The 18244-nt window shown below is 37.3% G+C and overlaps 2 protein-coding genes and 1 long non-coding RNA gene across 7 annotated transcripts in view; 2 read left to right on the forward strand and 1 right to left on the reverse strand.

Moving 5' to 3' along the window:
- Positions 1-3480: 3480 nt before the first annotated feature.
- Positions 3481-5740, forward strand: LOC307159300 (uncharacterized protein). Of its 2 annotated transcripts, XM_079872577.1 has the most exons (7): positions 3481-3604; positions 3893-4143; positions 4379-4517; positions 4603-4641; positions 4839-4871; positions 5019-5060; positions 5143-5740. In XM_079872577.1, the coding sequence occupies exons 2-7, from the start codon at positions 4087-4089 to the stop codon at positions 5265-5267; spliced, it is 435 nt and encodes a 144-aa protein (XP_079728703.1). In that variant the 5' UTR covers positions 3481-3604; positions 3893-4086; the 3' UTR covers positions 5268-5740. The 2 variants fall into 2 exon arrangements, with proteins under 2 accessions (XP_079728703.1, XP_079728704.1); XM_079872578.1 differs by lacking the exon at positions 3481-3604 and having other exon boundaries at positions 3843-4143.
- A 191-nt stretch (positions 5741-5931) lies between these two features.
- alkbh2 (alkB homolog 2, alpha-ketoglutarate dependent dioxygenase) overlaps positions 5932-18244 on the forward strand; it is a 29888-nt gene continuing 17575 nt past the window's right edge. The window contains exons 1-2 of the mRNA XM_079872583.1: positions 5932-6099; positions 6439-6671. Of these exons, the coding sequence (XP_079728709.1) occupies positions 6063-6099; positions 6439-6671 (270 nt within the window). The 5' untranslated portion in view covers positions 5932-6062. The remainder of the gene's footprint in view (positions 6100-6438; positions 6672-18244) is intronic.
- Positions 9516-16177, reverse strand: LOC307159305. 4 transcript variants are annotated; one of them, XR_013821355.1, is made up of 8 exons: positions 15989-16177; positions 15541-15645; positions 15262-15313; positions 14952-15125; positions 13936-13962; positions 13005-13168; positions 10426-10746; positions 9516-9773 (listed from the first exon to the last, which is right to left on the reverse strand). It is a non-coding gene; the product is annotated as an uncharacterized lncRNA (long non-coding RNA). The 4 variants fall into 4 exon arrangements; XR_013821356.1 differs by having other exon boundaries at positions 10426-12607; XR_013821358.1 differs by having other exon boundaries at positions 9547-9773; positions 10426-10520; positions 10681-13168.

Consider the following 18244-nt stretch of genomic DNA (forward strand, 5'->3'; position numbering starts at 1 on the left):
ACAAAAAATATGATTTAATGGATTATCACTTTCGACCAATAGGTGGCGTAGTTACAAAATTGATGTGATGTGGTCAGAATGAGGTGACAATGACAAACCTTAAGACCAGTGGCATTACAATAGGCAGGTTTATTCAAAAGTTATAAGCATTTTTGGAAATTTTGTTATAACTTTTTTACCACATGGTGGCGCTACCCTAAAACTTTTTGAGTACCTTCAAGGCATGGTGCCGATGACTCATACTGAGTTTCGTAACAATACGCTAATGCGTTCATAAAGTATAGGATTTTATATCACAGTACTGTAGTCAATGGGAATTTCATGGTTTGTTCTATTATAGCGCCACCAAGAGGCTCAATCCCACCATTTTTTTTATGTGTCCTCAGAGTGAGCCTATACATCTGTGTGTCAATTTTGGTGAAAATATCTCAATTCGCTTCGGAGTTATAGACATTTATATGAAAAAACACGTAAAAAATGACTGACACCTGACTTTGATTGGATTTTACTACCCCTTACCATCAATATTTTCTCATTTGGGCATTAGCGTATAGCCAACGACCTATGTTTTCAAACTTCTGATGGTGGTTTCGTCTCGATTGGTCTAACGGTTTTGAAGATATTGGCAAATGTTTTTTAAGCGCTAAATCACAACGCTACACAAACTGTAAGGCAAAACCTAGCATGTTTGGTATCGTTGGACTCGGCAAGGAAACTTGACTCCCGTGAAAATTAGTCAACCACAGCCAGAGTTATAAGCATTTGGAAATGTTATTTTACCACTAGGTGGCGCTGGTTTCGAAACTTCTCAGGCTCCTTCAGGGCATCGTGCTGATGACCCATACCAAGTTTCGTAACAATCCGTTAATGCGTTCTTAAAATACAGCATTTTAGCACAAAATTCAAAATGGCGACGCCTAAAATTGTCAGTATGGACAAACTGGACATCACGTGCCCTGAATCTAACGAGACCACTTTTATGATTTTTGGACAAACCGTTCAGAAGTTATAGGTAAAAATAGCCATTTTTTGTATCTCCGGACCAGTAGGTGGCGCTGCGCCGAAACGCAGCATGTATTCTCGGGTCATGCTTGTGATGACGTACCAAGTTTGGTCTGAATGCGATAAAGCGTCTGTTTTCGCAAGCTCTACGTAAAATTTGTTTGTGCGTTTATCGAAAACGGTTTGACGAATCAATTTGAATTTCATAACTTTTTGTCGCCACTGCCTGAAGATGATCTGGTTCAATTTTCGTGCAAATCGCTACCAACCAAAAGTGGACAATTCTGCCTCCCTGCCGTCTAAAGATCTGAGCGATGCCAGAACTGGGCTGGATGTCGAGCTCATCCACATCCTCTCAAAGGCCGTCGAGGAGCTTGGATTAGAGTGGTCTGCCCCAGAGGAGCCCACATGCTACACGCTCTCACTGCTAATTGACGCTGCCGGAGAAAAAGGGTATGAAAAGCTACCTCCTCTTGAGGAAAACGTGGTCGCGCACTTCCGCCCGCCCCTCCAAACCCTGCAGGACAACTTCAGCCCTCGCAGGGCGTGCCTACACATCGGCTGGCCAAGCAGGCTCTGCCCTCCACACCATGGCGGTCCTATAGGTTTTCCAGGCCAAACTCCTCCGCTCCATGGACAAGTCTGGCCCAGACCCTGCTGCTTTTAGAAAGCTGTGCAGAGCAACGAATTTGGAACTGTGTGCTACAAAGACAACCGCCCAGGTGATCAGCAGGGCCTTGTGGCTGAATTTAACAGAGATTAAGGACACAGACAAAGCTGCCTTCCTCAACTCCCCAGTCTCCCCCACAAGTCTCTTCTGCCCCGCGGTGGATGGAATCACGGAGCGCTTCACCACAGCACAGAAGTTGTTGAAGGCAATGCGCCACTCCTGCCCAAGCACTCCAGCTCTGCAGCTGCTTCAAATCGCCAAAGAAGCGTGGCGACTCAGGAGCCCGCAAAGCCGGTGCCTTTGGTCCCCACATTAAGATAACTTCGGCCTCTGAGCCACAGAAGGCGCCCTGATCTATCAGGAAGAAAGAGGAGAGGGCTAAGTCTTGCTGCGACCGGACCACCCTCTACAAAGTCTCAAGTCTGCCTCCCAACCCCCTGTTCAGTTCCAGGTGTTGGAGGCGATGTGTTTGTTGCAAGCACTGGGCCCGTACATTTGAATGTTCATGCAACGGACGCTGATATAGCGAACAAAATAAAAGACAAACACATTCAAAAAAGAGCACTTTTCCTCTTTCCAACACTACGGGTGTCAGTCCCCTGTCTCAGCACAGCGGCCTATCACCCGCTCCGCTTCAGTTCCTCGCCACCCGGATGTTGTCACCCAACAACATCTGCAAAGTTAAGAAGCTCGAAGTTCAAAGCAAAGGGAGATATTTTCTTTTAAAGAAATTGTTTTTTAAGGACTACAATAAACGGCTGGTAGGGACTATAGGACATTCCTCCCGGGTTAGTGACATCACTGACACTAACCCTATGCTAAGAGAATATGCTAATCAATAACTAGAAGATAACTACACATAAGCTACATAAATTCATCAACTAACTATTCAGAAATGTTGTCTACATGTTGTCACTTCTTCTTGAGGCTCTCCATCACTGTCTAACTCCGGTTTGAACATAAACGTTTTTTAAATGTTCAGTTTGTGTCTGTGTGAAGTAATTGAAGCTGCAAACACACAAGAGCTCTTGAAGCTCCGCCCTCTGTGCCGGGAGCAGAGACACACACAAAAACGGTGCGTTTTTGCTCACCCTCAAAAAGTAACAATTTTAACATGTTATATACAAATATCTGTGGGGTATTTTGAGCTAAAACTTCACATACACACTCTGGGGACATCAAAGACTTATTTTACATCTTGTGAAAAGGGCATTATACCACCCCTTTAATATCTTCATCTGCGAGGCCACTCGAGGTCAGTAGGCTAATGCCATTCTTAATATTCCACCAATCACAGCTGACAGACACAAATTATGATTCTTATGTACCTCCACAGCCAAGTTGCCCTCATCACCATCAGTGCTTTTAACTTATATTGGATATAATTTAACACTGTTATTAATATACTTAATTATATTAAAAATCTAAATATATACGTGAAGAATAATAGATTCTGAGTAGATTCTCTCAGTATTTTTTTCTCATTTAAAAGTATTTACTCCTGAATAAAATGAATACTTGAAGCAAAATGCCTGAGTATAAAGTAATGTGAATTATAATAATAAACATTTTCAGCCATGTAAAAAGCATAGCTATACTTGTGCGTCTTTTTAAAAGCTTGAGTTCAAATTCAAATATCCATCTTAATACAAATCAAGTGGTTTTGTGCAATAGTGAAGATTAAGTAGGCTACATGCATGCACACACCATGAGCATATTGTCTTGAGGCCAGTGGCGGAGTAGGTAGAGCGATCAGGAAATTACGTAAGACACTTGTCCGAAAGCCCCGTCACCTCTTCGAAGCAAACATCAGAGTGCAGTGTTTCAAGGTTTGCAGCACACGCTCCTGATGTTTATCTGAGAGAAAAAAACATCCTTTCTTTCTGTGTTGGACTTTAGGGCTTTTTACTCTGCGTTTTTCACCTCTAAATGGTAAGGTTTATTTTTGGCTATGTTTATGGTTTTTAATCAGTCCTTTCAGGAGATGTTATTGTAGAATCATTCAAGCAAGAATATAAGAGTGATCCATTAACAGTCATTAATATAAACATAATAATTATACAAAGACATTATATTCTCAGCAGCATATAAGTATTTAAAGTTTGCGAACATTGTAAAACATGAAAGCTCAGCAAACATCATCACTGTGCAAAGACCACCTGTGATGTGCAGACGGAAACTGGTGAATAGATTCATGTGTTTGTTGCTGTGGTTTCTCAGGTTTGAGCAGAGATGCTCTCTCGTTTCTTTGAAACAGCCATCTCCAGGCCAGGCTGCACGGCGGCAGAGATGTTGCACCGATGCAACAGTATCTAATTTTAGAAAACATTCTGAAAGGTGAAGTAAAGGGTTAGGACAATAGAAGAAGACTTCCAAATTTTACGAAACTGGAAAGTACTCCATCCTCTTCTATAATGTGTTCTATAACTATAGCATTAATAATCATCATGAGGACGCTGGAATTCACACATGTGAGTAAAAAATTTACTGGATACCTTATCACAACTTTGCATCCAAGAAGGCCTCTGACGGTTTTACAAGTATGATCAATTCACTAAAATAATGCAGTCAAAAACATACCATATTGTGTATGAGTATATTTGATTGTGTCCTGACACTAATTCTTAAAATCATACTTTTTAAATACTATATAGTGACATATTGTCTGTTTTTTGTTTTACATGTTACAAATGTTCTGTCTGAAAGGCAGAAGAATTTGAACAAGGTGAATCAGAAATCTCAAAGGACACAGTGATGTTCTTTTGGCCATTCATTGCAGGAGGAGCAATAATAATTATTTTTCTTCTTGTGGTCACAGTGTGTTGCATCGTGCATAAACAAAATAGTAAGTATATCACATCAATTCTGAATAAATGTTAAATATAAAATGTTTGCATGCTCAGTAATGTAACATAATCTCTTTCTTTCAGAAACATCAGATCAACCATATTATGCAAACCGCCAGCAGGGTAAGCAACTTGTTTTTACAGTATTTGTTACACTTACTATTACAGTATTGTTATTATATACAGTAGTATTCCACGCACATATGCTATATGGGACCATTTTCAGTAACACATGGTCTCATGAATCAAATTAAGTTTCAAGTTTTAAAAGATGGTGACATCCTGTTCCAAACATTGTCTTTCTCTCATTGTGATGCTAGTTCGAGATGCCAGCAAAGATCAAATCATCTATGGTGAGTTTGATGAGTATTTCTTGTTTTCCACAAATTCTCGTATATAATAATACTGTTAGTAAAGGCATGACTAGATTTTTTTTTATCAGAGACATTATATTTATATATTTATCAATATATAAATATTATATTATAATTCTGCCGCAGAGAATGATCAAGAGTTCAGAAAAAATACCTCCAAAGGGAAAAGTGAGTAATAAATAAATAAACGAAATTACTTTTATTATGGAAATACACGCAATAGATTACACAGTTTTTTTCCACTTTGCAGGAAGGTTTTCATCAGCTTATATCAACAGGCCTGAAAATAAGGTTGCAATTTATGTGAACAGTGCAGCAGAAGCAGAGGAGACATATGCAAACTGCACTGACAATGATTATGAAAATGTGGAGTAGTCTGAGGGGACATGACTGCGGTGCTCTTCATTCTGTGTTTTATTTTGTGCTGTGCACACTACCAACTTAAGTGGATTAATGATATAAATAAAGACAATTCAACATTTCAGGCTTATTTGGGTAAGACAACTAATAATGGAAAATAATAATGCAATCTGTTACCATTTGGGTGACTAAACCATTGTGGGACAAAGTCAATTGTATAGGCTACTCCAGTATATTTGACCAAATCTTGTATTTGTCAAAAATGGCAGCGTCTTCTTCAAAACAGTCAATAAAATATTGCACTTTTGAAATTGACCTCTTTGCAAACCTTGTCCACAGTGCTGAATAGTCATGATAATTTGTTAACTGAATGTTTTACGTTTAACTAACTAATAATTCCTGTGTTACTAGATGCAGGTCATAGCTACATCACAAGTCTGTCAATGAATGGAAATTGTGTCTTATTTAATAAACACACGTTTTGGCCTAATTCTATGTATTATTATTTTTTCGAGTAATAGCCTTTGAGGTTCCTGTAAATGTTTCCTTGTTTAAACACGTTTCTTTTCATGGTTTTCCTAGTGACTGTATTCAGGTCTTGGCTAGACCAGATGCGTTTGTGCCATAGACTGTAAAAAAATACTTTTAAAGTATTTTTTTAAAAGGTTTGTACACTGTAACCATTGGAATAGAAAAGCACTGTATATGACGTGTTATCGGTAGTGACGTAGACGTACACTTCCGGAGGTGTGCAGCCCGCGATTGCTGGAAGTTAAAACGAAATTTGGGACATAATTTGAGCATTAAGCTATGCAATGTGGATGGTTAAAAAATAAACGCAATCCAGGTAAGACACCCGACTGAATCCTTACCCAAAGTCACAGTTAGATATTATTATGCAAGTGCATAACGAAAGACACGGACTGTGTTGCAACGTATTCTCACGTGTTGATAACCACCAAAACATTGATGACAAACCAGAGAGCTCTCTTCATGCTTTACAGTGTCAACCACATTTTCCTGTCAAAATGTGCATGACATATAGAATAGATAGAAGTTTTCCTTGATGTGGACACCGTACCTATATCAAAATAACTAATTAATATTAATTGTTGTCAATTAAAAGTGACTTAGAAAACAAAACCAGAAAGTCTGAAAAGTATTTTCTAAATATTTTGTTCTCCAGGTGTTCGAATGGATAAGTTTGTAACTCGGCACAGAAAAAGATCAGTTGTTGAGGCAGATGAATCGAAATCAGAGGAACCGATCAAAAAATGCAAAGATGAGTGTGAGGTGGAAGAGGAGTTTTCTCAGCCAATTCCCTGGCAGAAGTTTGAGGCAGAGGGATTGGACTGTGATTACAGTTTTCTATTTGACAAAGAGGAGGCTGATCACCTTTTAAACCAGCTAGAAGAGGAGGTAGCTGCCCAGATAGCAGACCGATGTCGATTCAACGTTGATTTTTAGTTGTAAAGGTTAGTATCAGTCGTCGATCAAATTTCAACGTTGAATCAACGTTCACTATTTGGTCGGTATATCAGAACGTTATTACGTTGAAAATAAAACATCGATTCAACGTTGAAATGCGGTTGATTCGTCAACATATACTGCCCCGACGCATTTGGTCGAAATCATAACGTACTTGGTGAGTTATCGATCAACTGAATAAAGAGATCATGTTTTGAAAGAATGTAACCGTGTTACCAGTGTGATCATTTTAGTTTGTGTACTAAGAGATTTAATGTAGGCTATACCAAAACGAATAATAAAAAAATAAATAACCTGTAATTATGTAAACATACTGCTCTCGCTGATATTCGTGTTTGTGTGAGTCACATCTGCAATATGCTGGCAATATGAATGATATCCAGGATCTTTTAAAGTCAATCAGTAATATGTCACTTTACTGTGGCGCAAATGCAAAAAGGGTAGCCTACAACGTCTTCTTCATTAAAGGAGAAGAAGAAATGTAGGAGAAATTAAATTTATTTTGAAATGAGAATATTATGCTATTGAGTTAATTTTGAGTTTCCAGGATTTTTCTAGGATATAGCCTTAGAAAAGAAAAGTCAGAAAAGAGAAAAATGTTAAATTTGCAGTTTCTCCCTCAGCATATAGCACAGGGTTCACCAATCTCGGTCCTGGAGGGCCGCTGTCCTGCAGAGTTTAGCTCCAACCCCAATTAAACACACCTGAACCAGCTAATCAAGGTCTCACTAGGCATAGAAACTTTCAAACAGGTGTGTTGGAGCTGGCTGGAGCTAAACTCTGCAGGACAGCGGCCCTCCAGGACCGAGATTGGTGAACCCTGATATAGCATCTATTAAACCCCATTGTAGCAGTAAAGCTTTTCTTTTTTCTGACACTTGCATATTCCATATCAACAGTGGAAAATCTTTAGTCAGAGGAAACTCTAAACAATACATTTAGGCCTACTTAGTTTACATAGTGTCCATCTCTTCTACATTAAATTAGCTGAGTTAACATAATTAGTTAATGAAATTAAGATGTTAAACATAGTTCTATATACCATTGCTTGTTCCACCACACAAACAGGACTGATTTTAAGGTTGACAATCCATTAGACCCTTCCGGAACCCAGAAACATGGACCCCCAGTGTTTTTTGTTTTTTTTTACCTCATCTCAGTAATTCATCTTATGAAATAAATGTGATCTGTTGTCAAGGTTTAAGTCTGCTGTATGCAGAATGATCAAACAGGAAAACAATTTTCTGTTATGAAATTTATTTCTTTTGTGTCTCTGTGTGTGCACAGTAGCCTACTATAACTTTAAATTCTGCGATTTCTGAGAGCAGTAGGCAAGGAATCTCAAGTGACAGCTTTCATTTTTTTTTTTGGGTTTCTGAGTTGGTTGTTTAGGCCTACATCACCAAATCTAACTTTATCTTACCTGAATCACTGTCTTGTTTGCTAAAACATAGCACCTTTTTTCTAAACATGTCAGCAACGTTCCCAGAACTGGTTATTTTTGATTAACTGAGTTGCAGGAATTCAGCATAAGGGATATGTAAACGAGTTGAGATTAATAAATTGATAAAGCACGCAAACCGTTCGTCACAGCAGCCGAAAACAAGCCAAATTTGAGGTGCACAAACTTTCTACAGGCCTCCAGAGAAATCAAGTGTTTGCACAATTTAAAGATTTAAATTGTGTTAAAAATATTTACCCAAACTGATCAGTTAGTTTCACAAGCCAGAGAAAAAATTACGCCAGCATTATCAGGCAGCAGAGGGCACAATGTTGTTAGTGTTTAGTTGTAAGAATTTTCCGGGAAGGCCCCAAAAACTGCATTCAGGTCTTGATTCTTGAAGCAAATTACTAGACAACTGACAAATTGAATCCAGTTAGATTAGGCAATAGCGTTGGAAACACTTACAAGCACATTATCAATACCACCTGACGATGATTTACTATCCACATGTGCAGAATCATGTTGTGATTAGTCAGTATTTAACCACTGATACTTTACAATTCACTTTTCCCCCCCATCATCTAATAATTGTAAAATGAGTGGAATTGGTTGCAAGATTGTAGTACCACACACGGTGTCTGAAAGGCAATCTCTTTGAAAGGTCTCTCAAAAGCAAAAGACGAGACATATCCCAGCTGACATTTTAACGTCGAGTCACTGTTGAATCAACGTCAGGTGCCAGTGTTGGATAACCATTGAATTTTGTTTAGATTTTGCAAATCTAATCAACGTTGAAATAGCAACGTCTTTCCAACGTCACGTTTCTCAACATAAGTGAATTCGTCAACATTGAATCAATAGATTTTAGTTTAGATTTTGCAAATCCAATCAACGTTGAAATTTCAACATCACTATAAAGTCTTGCTTTTCAACAGTTTATTTTGTTAAACTGTTTTCACTAAAGTATTGATGTGTTCAACAGTAACAGCAAACACCTTAAAATGGATACATAAACACTAAGTTTGCGGACACAGAGTCAGCTAGGAAGAAGCCAATTGGTCAAAGCAAGACCAGGAGCCGGTTGCATAAACAAAGCCATTATGTTAAGACAGTGTCTTAAGTTCAAATATGACCCAATAGCAGTTAATCAAGGGCAGTCAGTCTTAGTTTTTGCTATCAAATTAGGCTAATCTACATTTTTATGTAAATGATTTAAAAAAGATATGAACAGTCTTAAAGAAAATAAATAGATGTCTAAGTTGTAAGACTGTCTTAGAGCTTTATGCAACCGGCCCAATAAAGATCAATAAAGAAGATCAATAAAGACATTTCACTGACGTAAGAAACATTCTTTATTACACGGCTGCAAGTGTGCCAACATTTCACACAACAATTTTACGTGTCGAACTTTAACCTTTAGAAAAACGGCCCAACCATTGGGCAACATTGAACACGGCTGGTTAAAATCTTCTCTTCTAGTTACTTCTTTCTACCACCTCTCCTATACTCCTCTGGTGCATATTTCAAGAATTTGGCCATGTATTCGTTTACTTTTGTTGTAGTTGTATCAAATGAGCTCAAGACAGTGTCTGATGAGGGGGAAAAAAACAGATCAGTATTAGCAAACGTTAACCTCTTAAAGGGGTGGTTCAGGATTTTTGACATCGGTCCTCATTCACACGTTAGCCTGGGTGTTATTTATCAGTGGAGACAGTTTTCAAAAAATTTCACCCAGTCCTTCCAGTTGCATAGTTCGCTGGTGGTCAACAGTATCCTCTAGCCTGCCATTAAAAACAGTTTTACCCACTCCACAGTACACCAAAATAAAATAAATTATAACGCCAGACTATCGATGTAAATGTCTGTTGAGAGAATAAATAATAACCGTTGATAAATAACACACAGGCTAATTTGTAAATGAGGTCCGATGTCCAAAATTCTGAACCACCCCTTTAAATTAAAATATTTTTCAAATATCAACTTCTGTGGCTTTGCCAATGTTTCAAGTATATAAATTAGTATTTATCAATGTGCAAGGTCATTGATATTCATGTGCTTGGGCGAGCAACAAAAGGCAGTTGGTAGTAACCAGTGCTGCCGGTTAGTCTAGAGCCCAGAATGGAGTATTATATATTAGAGCATGCTCTGTAGAGTCCTCCAACTAAAATGATTATTATTCTGCTTACTATATTCAATTTTTTAAAACATTGTTACAAAACTACTAGGTTAAAGCAAACTCACCACAGATTATCTTGTAGAGACGGGTCTTCATGAAGGCAACCTTCCCACTTTTTCCTCTGAGGCTCATTATGGTCATCATTTTATTTGTCATAGTTCTGCCATGGTAAAACAGATTTATATTAGAATATTATATTGCAATCGAGTTCATTATGAAAATGTAGCAGAGAGCGAGTAAGTGGGTGTGTGGGGGGAGTGCATGACAGTATATGCCAGGGAACATCACTGTAAACTAATGCAAAAAAGGAACAATGTTACTTGCGCAGCCATTGACTTCACATGGTCTGCAGCATCAACGCCTCCAAACCTCTTCAGATGTTTACTCTGAAAAGGAGCAACAAGAAATTAAAAATATAACCAGAAAAGTGGTCAGTAGAGTCCAGACCTCCACAAAGCAGGCACATGATGAGGACGAGGAGTTTGTAGTGGTCACCAAGGTGAACAAGCCAATTGTTAATGAAACTTTGCCAGCACTTTACAAGATTAATTATTTAACCCTTTTGTTGTCTTCGTTTTTTTATGGGCCTTTCACACAGGACGCGGTATGCGCGGCACTGCGCTATAAAACCCATTCATATCAATGGCTTGCGCCGCGCAAGGATGTTTTGTTGCTGCGTCGATCAAAGCGCAAGCGCAGCGGTGCGCATCATTGGCGTGCTCACGCGCACGCCGCGGTCAAAGTTCAAAATAGTTCAACTTTTGCCGCTGCGCTCTGTGACGATTACCAGCGCGGCCAATAGAAACAGGGGATCCAAACAAGCACGGAAATCAAAATGGATGATCGTCTCATAGACAGACAGATTTACATTAAAAATAGTTGTGTTTTAACAGTCAGGCAACTTGTAGGTAGGCAATGTGTGTAAACAGGTTTTTAATATGTGTCCCCATATAGGTTTTTAAAACTCCGCCTACGTCATAGCGCAGCGCAAATCGCGTTGTATCTGAAGGGCAACGCTGAACCCAGCGGCAAGCCCCGCGCATACCGCGTCCTGTGTGAAAGGCCCATTAGAGCACTTGTCCTCCAGGGTACATTAGCTACAACTAGCATAACACACACCTCAGAAGTGAATGAAGCCGGAAAAGGCACTTCCTGCTGTAAAGACCCGGATGAAAACATACTGTGCACGCTCTATAGGCCCCATGCTCCTATAAGACGTGCACACCTCTTCGTCTTGTCTGTCTCTGTTGTTGTCTCTGATCAAAAGGTGAAGCTGTACTTATTAGATCAGTTTGAGTGTTTGTCTTGTACCCAATCAGCGAGAGGCATAAGAATATCTCTACAAATCTTTAGCATTGAAATTCAGGGCTTAAAGCAAGAAAAGATTTGAGGTCTGAAAAGTTGTCCGGGAGGAAATGTGCACAATGTATTGAATTAATTTAAAAGTGCTCTTTGCCTGAAATCAGGAATGGTGCCTGAGAACTTTAAGCCCTGTACATTCGCCCCATGCACATTAGAGTTGTGAAACCATGTGTCACTAGCCTGATACGCAGACCCCAATAGAGTTCCGAAGTTATGACGTCACTTTTGTAGGCCAAAACGCGGAAGTGAGTTAGCATTTTAGCACTTCCGGTTCCCTCGCCCTAAAAGTCTATGGGTTTTTTGAATGGGTTTTTGCTAAATCGCCTGAAATAAGGTCTGTGGTTAAAGCCTCTTAATATTTTCACGTTTTGATCTATGACATAAAACACACCAGTTATAACCTGCTTGGCATTTGGTAAAGAAAATGTTAACAAAATGAGTATATATGGTTTATTTAGGGAACATATATGGTTTAATTCTAATATATTATAATAAGCATTTGTTGATGCTATTGGACAATTCTCTTTAATGTCAACATATATAATACAACTATTATATTAAATTATATTATGTTATATTATATTATGTTATATTATATTTATTATAATACAACTATTATATTAAATTATATTATGCCTATTATATTAAATGTTTGGAATTTAACTGTGTTATGCTTGTTCAGAGATTATTTGTATAGTTATCTTAAATACATAGAACATTTATAACTCCTCTATCTCTCCCTAGTTTTACTTACCGAGACTCGATAAACCTTGTCCCTCATGCTGGCCCGTACAATACCGGCAAGTAAACCAGCATCTAAGCTGCACTGTTCTACATGTCCAGATTTATAGTGGTTCTCTCCTCGATCTATGGTTTTTCTAGCGTCTAAGAAAAAGGACATAAGATTGGAAAATGATACGGCCATAGCTAATGTTAGTGCTTCTGAGATGGTAAAAGCGCGTTTTTTTTTCTGGCGAATTAGCAAATGGTATGCAAACATACAATCAAACATAATACAGTGCAAGATAACCTTTAAAGTTTATTTTGGGGCACAATGATCAGGCATAATAATCTTAATCACAAAGAAAATAATATTAAGGTTTATATAAACTAACAAAATAACAAACGATTTTTAATCCAAAAAAAGATCTCAGAGAGGCACGCATAAACAAAAATAGTTTCTAACATTTTTGGAAAAAACGATAGGGCAATATTTCTCATGAAAAAGTGGATAAGTGTTCATACACAGCGCAGATCATGAGCGAAAATAAAGAAAACTTACCAGTTCTGCTCCCTCATTCTTGTCCTCCAGGTGATTCTCTAAAGCTTCGAGCTCTTCTTCAGTGTTTGCCGGCTTCACTTCATAACTTGTTCCAGCAGATGAGGTGGCAACGTGAATTGTATCCTTGATTTTGACAAGGAGCTGAAGAACTCTCTTCTGGAATTCTAGCCAAAAAAGAAGCGACCAATTATTATTTTTATGGACAGACACTCTTGGCCAGGGCTGAATGATCTGGTTTAAAAATAAAATAAAGAAGGGAAATTGCTACAGCAGGTATTACAAATGAAGTATAATTCTAAGTAGTGGGAATGATCAAGAGTTTTGCTGATATTTCTTCAATTTGCCTTGAGGACAGCCTACACCCTCTCGGTCCCTGTTTTAGAAAGTTCAGCAATCGTCTGACAACCCCTAGGGCAGACAACATGCATATTGTCCAGCACAAACGTTTGTATGCACTGCAAGCCTGCAGCGATCAAGGGTGAACAACCAGTCATCTTCTGTTCTTGCATCAATCTTCTCCTGTGACTGGTAGTTGAATACAACCCTGTTATGTAACACCAAGAGCAGCTCATCAACCAATGTGCGTGTTGCCTTATTTTTTACAGCCCATTTTGCCATATCACTTCTTAGATCACTTGATTCCTCCTCGGACAAAGTTCCAATTTCTGAATCACTTTCACCATCACTGTCTGAACATATAAAAACTAAATATTTTTAAGCCTAAATGTTTTATAAATAAAATCATTAAAAATTGAAAATAAGTCATAAACATTCAATCAAATGAGGTAGGCTGTGCTCATTTTTTTTAAATATTATCTTCCACATCAACCTGTATTTACATTTTACAAAAATGTAAATGATTTTAGTTTTAAGGGTAACAGTTACTTTCCGATTCAAATAGATGGTTGGGTTAGGTATGGGGACAACTCACCGTTGAAGGACGTGTTCTTCCAAATCTCTGGAAAAGAGAAGGAAGAAGAATGAAATCTCAACCTTATTTTTAAAGTTTGTGGATGGAAAGTGTGTCAATGTACCACCATGGCCTAATGGTTAGAGAGTCAGACTTGTAACCCGAATTAATAGCCAGGGCCCATCCGTAGTTGTTGAAACATGGGTTTCCTGTTTTCAAACATTACAGGGTGTGCGCGCATACCAGAGGCAGAAAGCCAGATTGGTGAGCTACTGCAACAAACTTAAGTATTGAAGCTTTCCTTATTGTTTGTATATAACTGCTGACTCAATAAAACGTGATTTTAGTCGGATCTCATTGTCTGTCTTTAATTTTGCAGTGTTACTGTGATGTGTGAATTAATACTGTACTGTAAATCAAAGATTTGATCATGGATTATGTGGGAAGCCTTAGTAGGCTACCTCCAACTGTGCTGATTATTCATTCGGTTCACATCACGTCACTGTAGCTTTGCGCCGCCATCACGGTCTCAGTAATGCCTGCAATATGTTGTGCAGTTGGCTGCAACAACAGCTGAAAGAGGAACCCTGAACTGGTATTTTATTCTATACCAAAAGAAAAGGATAGAAGAGAGAATCATTTATTTAAAAGACTTGAAGTCTCATGTTGGTTTGTGGTTAATTATATTTCCATTATACTCTCAGTGCCCAACATTATACAGACAGATTTCGACAGATAATGTTTTTTCTTCATTTTATTTGTTGGATCTGTTTAAATGGTAAAGCACTTTATCATGGAAAGTTAGTAAGATTTGGAGTTGTTTTGAATATAACTGTCTGTCTGTCTGTTAGTTAATACTTACCTAAATCTAATAAATATTTTTCTGAAGTTCATAAAGATATTGTCTTCGTCACATGCACTTTAGATGTTATTTTGTGTGAGTAACGTTAGCTCTGCAGACACATAATCTCAGCCTTGAAATGCATATTAAAGGACTAGTTCTTCCAAAAATGATAATTCTGCCGTCATTTACTCACCTTCATGTGCAAATCCATAAGTTTACTTTCCGTGGAAGACAAAGGGACTTTTTTGAATATATAGCGTAATGGAGACTCTTCTTGTCGATGTAATGATGGTCCCGCTCTCTTTTCAGGGAGAAGTAGTTCTCACTCAGCTCTCTATATTGTCTTTCGAGTCAGGGGAAAGCTCATCTAAAGGAGAGAGAGAGAGAGAGAGAGACAGACACACACACACACACGCACACTTTACTAAGGAAAGGCAAACACATTGTGTAACAAACTAACAGTGTCAGTTTATGAATTCATCAAAATTAGGAGTTTGGCAAACCTGCAGCTGATTCCAGATCAGGCATGACACTAGGTCTCTCATCGGGAGCTACCTACAACAAACAGCAGAGGAAGGCATATCAACATTAAAATATCAGCAAACTAGAAGCATAAACAATCTAGGCTGCTTTCGAGAGAAAACAACATATACAGGCAGGACACAGAAACTGGCAGAAAAAAAAAAAAACTGTCAAACAAATGAGGTCAAAATATTTATGGTAAAAAATAATGGTAATGGTAAAATAATAACAACAACAACAACAACAAAAAACATACAGACCTTGACACCTTTCTAGCACTGTCTCTGGTGATGCTGATATGAGGGAAAATGGAGGTGTGCACAAGTGTGCTTGATGTCCTTGCATGTTTCTGTTCATTCTAAAACCTGTAGAAATTTCCCGCACATATTGTTAATGTATAAATAAATAAAAGTATCCTTAAAAAAAAAAAAAATGCAGGATTCCTGTAGGTTATTTTTCTAAGGAAAACAGTTTAATTCACACCTAATTAACATATATGGATGCATCTTGTACTTCTCTTACATGTTTGATTTACTTTCAATTCTTAAGATAGATTTCAAAACTGCATTTTCAAAATTATAAAGCTCCTTTAACAAAACAAATGTGCAAACGCGTTAGTCAGCTCTGGGGAAAACGCTCACAATCCCACAAATTATCATACTATGATAAAAGCATACATTTCCACATATTATTCCATATACTACTTACCTCTCTCAACCATTTGTACATCAAAACAGAATGCTGCCAGCCACCATAAAGGATGCCACGCGTTGATAGTAAACTCGTGTCTGTGACTCGCATGGTTCTTCGCTTGTATGCATGCTTATTGGTAACTCGCATATGATCGCCACCTATGGGTTGTTGAATATGTATTATGTTATGTATGTTTCCCTTCCAGGTAACCCAACACTGACTGCACAACCGATTCATTTTAATTGTTAATTAATTTTGTAAATCTAGCTTAGTTAACATATTTATATTCTAAAGTTTATATATAATTATATTTATTAAATTATTGTGGTATATCACTTTCTTGACAAGGTAACGCAAGGTATCATTATAAAAATGTACATTAAAAAAAAAAATTAAAAAAATAATATACATTTGTGAGCGTGCCAAGCCCGCGAAACCTGGCAGCGGGCATATATAAGAAGGGGTTGTGACCACCGCGCGCAGAACCCGGTTTTCATTCCAAGTGGACATCCATATTCAACTACATTTCTGAGGTAAAGTACTTTTTACTTAACCGATGTAGGTAAATTACTTTTAAAACATACAAACCCCATACAAAGGTAAATGACACTTAAAACTTTGAAGAAAGTAAATAATAAAATCTAATTATAGCACATAGGCTACTGTAGGCCCCTACTCAGGGTATACAGATAAGTAAGTAAGATAAATAACGGCCGCTTTCACCTAATAAACATTTTTAATTGTCACAAAATGTATTAACTGTGTTTTCCAGTAAATGTACCACTACTTTTCACATAAACAATGGTTTTCCGGTTGTTTTCCCGTCCGCTATAAATGCCGTTACGTCTGTGACGTCATTTGGGATAGAGAAAATCCGCTCATATTGAAATTTACTTTTTTGAGTTTTTTTTTTTTTTTGTCTGTGATGTTATCGTTACTGTAAAATAAATCAATTATACAATTATTAATAATACTATCTTTACGTTGTATGGAAAGCGCGTTATTGTGGCTTGGCTGCGAGCGCTGGTGGTGTACGCGCAGCGCTCACGCGCTTGCAGCCAAGCCTATGAGAGCGAGAGACGTGCATGGCTTATAAAGATGAGGTCAGATTTGCCATCCGTCTGTCTGTCATATTATTAATACCACTACATCTAATAATATTTATAAATATAAACATTGTTAAATAAATATTGTTTTATTAATAACAATAATTATTATTGTATTTTATTAATAATACATTAATAATAATATTTTATTTAAATTATTATTGTCACCGTGTTAATAATATTATTATTTTCTTTTTTTCAGTATATATTGCAGTCTGATTATTGTAAGTGATAAATCTAGCAGTCATCCAGATTAGTCAAAAATCATTGCATTAATTCGTACAGATATCTCTCTCTCATATTCAGACATGTTTCTTCTTTCTCTTCCCTTTCCTTGTGTCAACAGCAGCTACAACACCCCCAAAGGCTCTTTTAAGAGCCCTAGCACACAGCGACTTTGTATTTTGTAAGTATGTTTTGAATGCCTACCAGATATTTAAGTTATAAGTCAGATACTGGCCTGACTCATATAGATTTCATGATTCAATTTGATTCACAAGCTCATGCAGTTTCTGATCTCTTTTTCGATTCATGATACAAATGCATTCACCTACCTAAACCAACCCAATGATTATCTTTTTTTATTTATTAGATTTTACATCGTTCCTCCTGCCCTCCTCCATTATCATACATCAGAGTCACCAGTAATGCCTTTACAAATTAAACGGATATCTTAGAAAACAATCTACTGTAGCATTATTTCCGATTTAAAATGTTCACAATGATCATTAATGAATAAACAATCCATGTCAATTCATACAGTATGCAGTGTCTGACTACTAATGTTTTTGTTTTTTTAAACTTTGTTTATGTGTCATCAGCAGCACCCCAACTCTCAACGACTGTCAACCCAACGACTCTTTTGGCATCTTTGGCTTTTTTTCTTGTGAGTATATTTTTTGACTGAGTATCAGATACTTTTAGTATTTGTATTTAGTTCAAACAGATACATCATGCAGCAATAATAATTTGTCTTAAGGATTTAAATAACTTGTTTTTTATAATTATAGTATATTATTATATTATACAATTTTATATACATATTCATTTTTTTTATTCAAAAATTAATTAATTTAATTAATTAGCAATAAATCATATTGATGTTTATTTGATTTTATTTACTGATTTTTAAACAAATATTTGCAATAGGCTTGCCACGATATAA

Source organism: Squalius cephalus (assembly GCF_949319135.1).
Source record: "Squalius cephalus genome assembly, chromosome: 5".
In the NCBI taxonomy this organism is placed as follows: Eukaryota; Metazoa; Chordata; class Actinopteri; order Cypriniformes; family Leuciscidae; genus Squalius; species Squalius cephalus.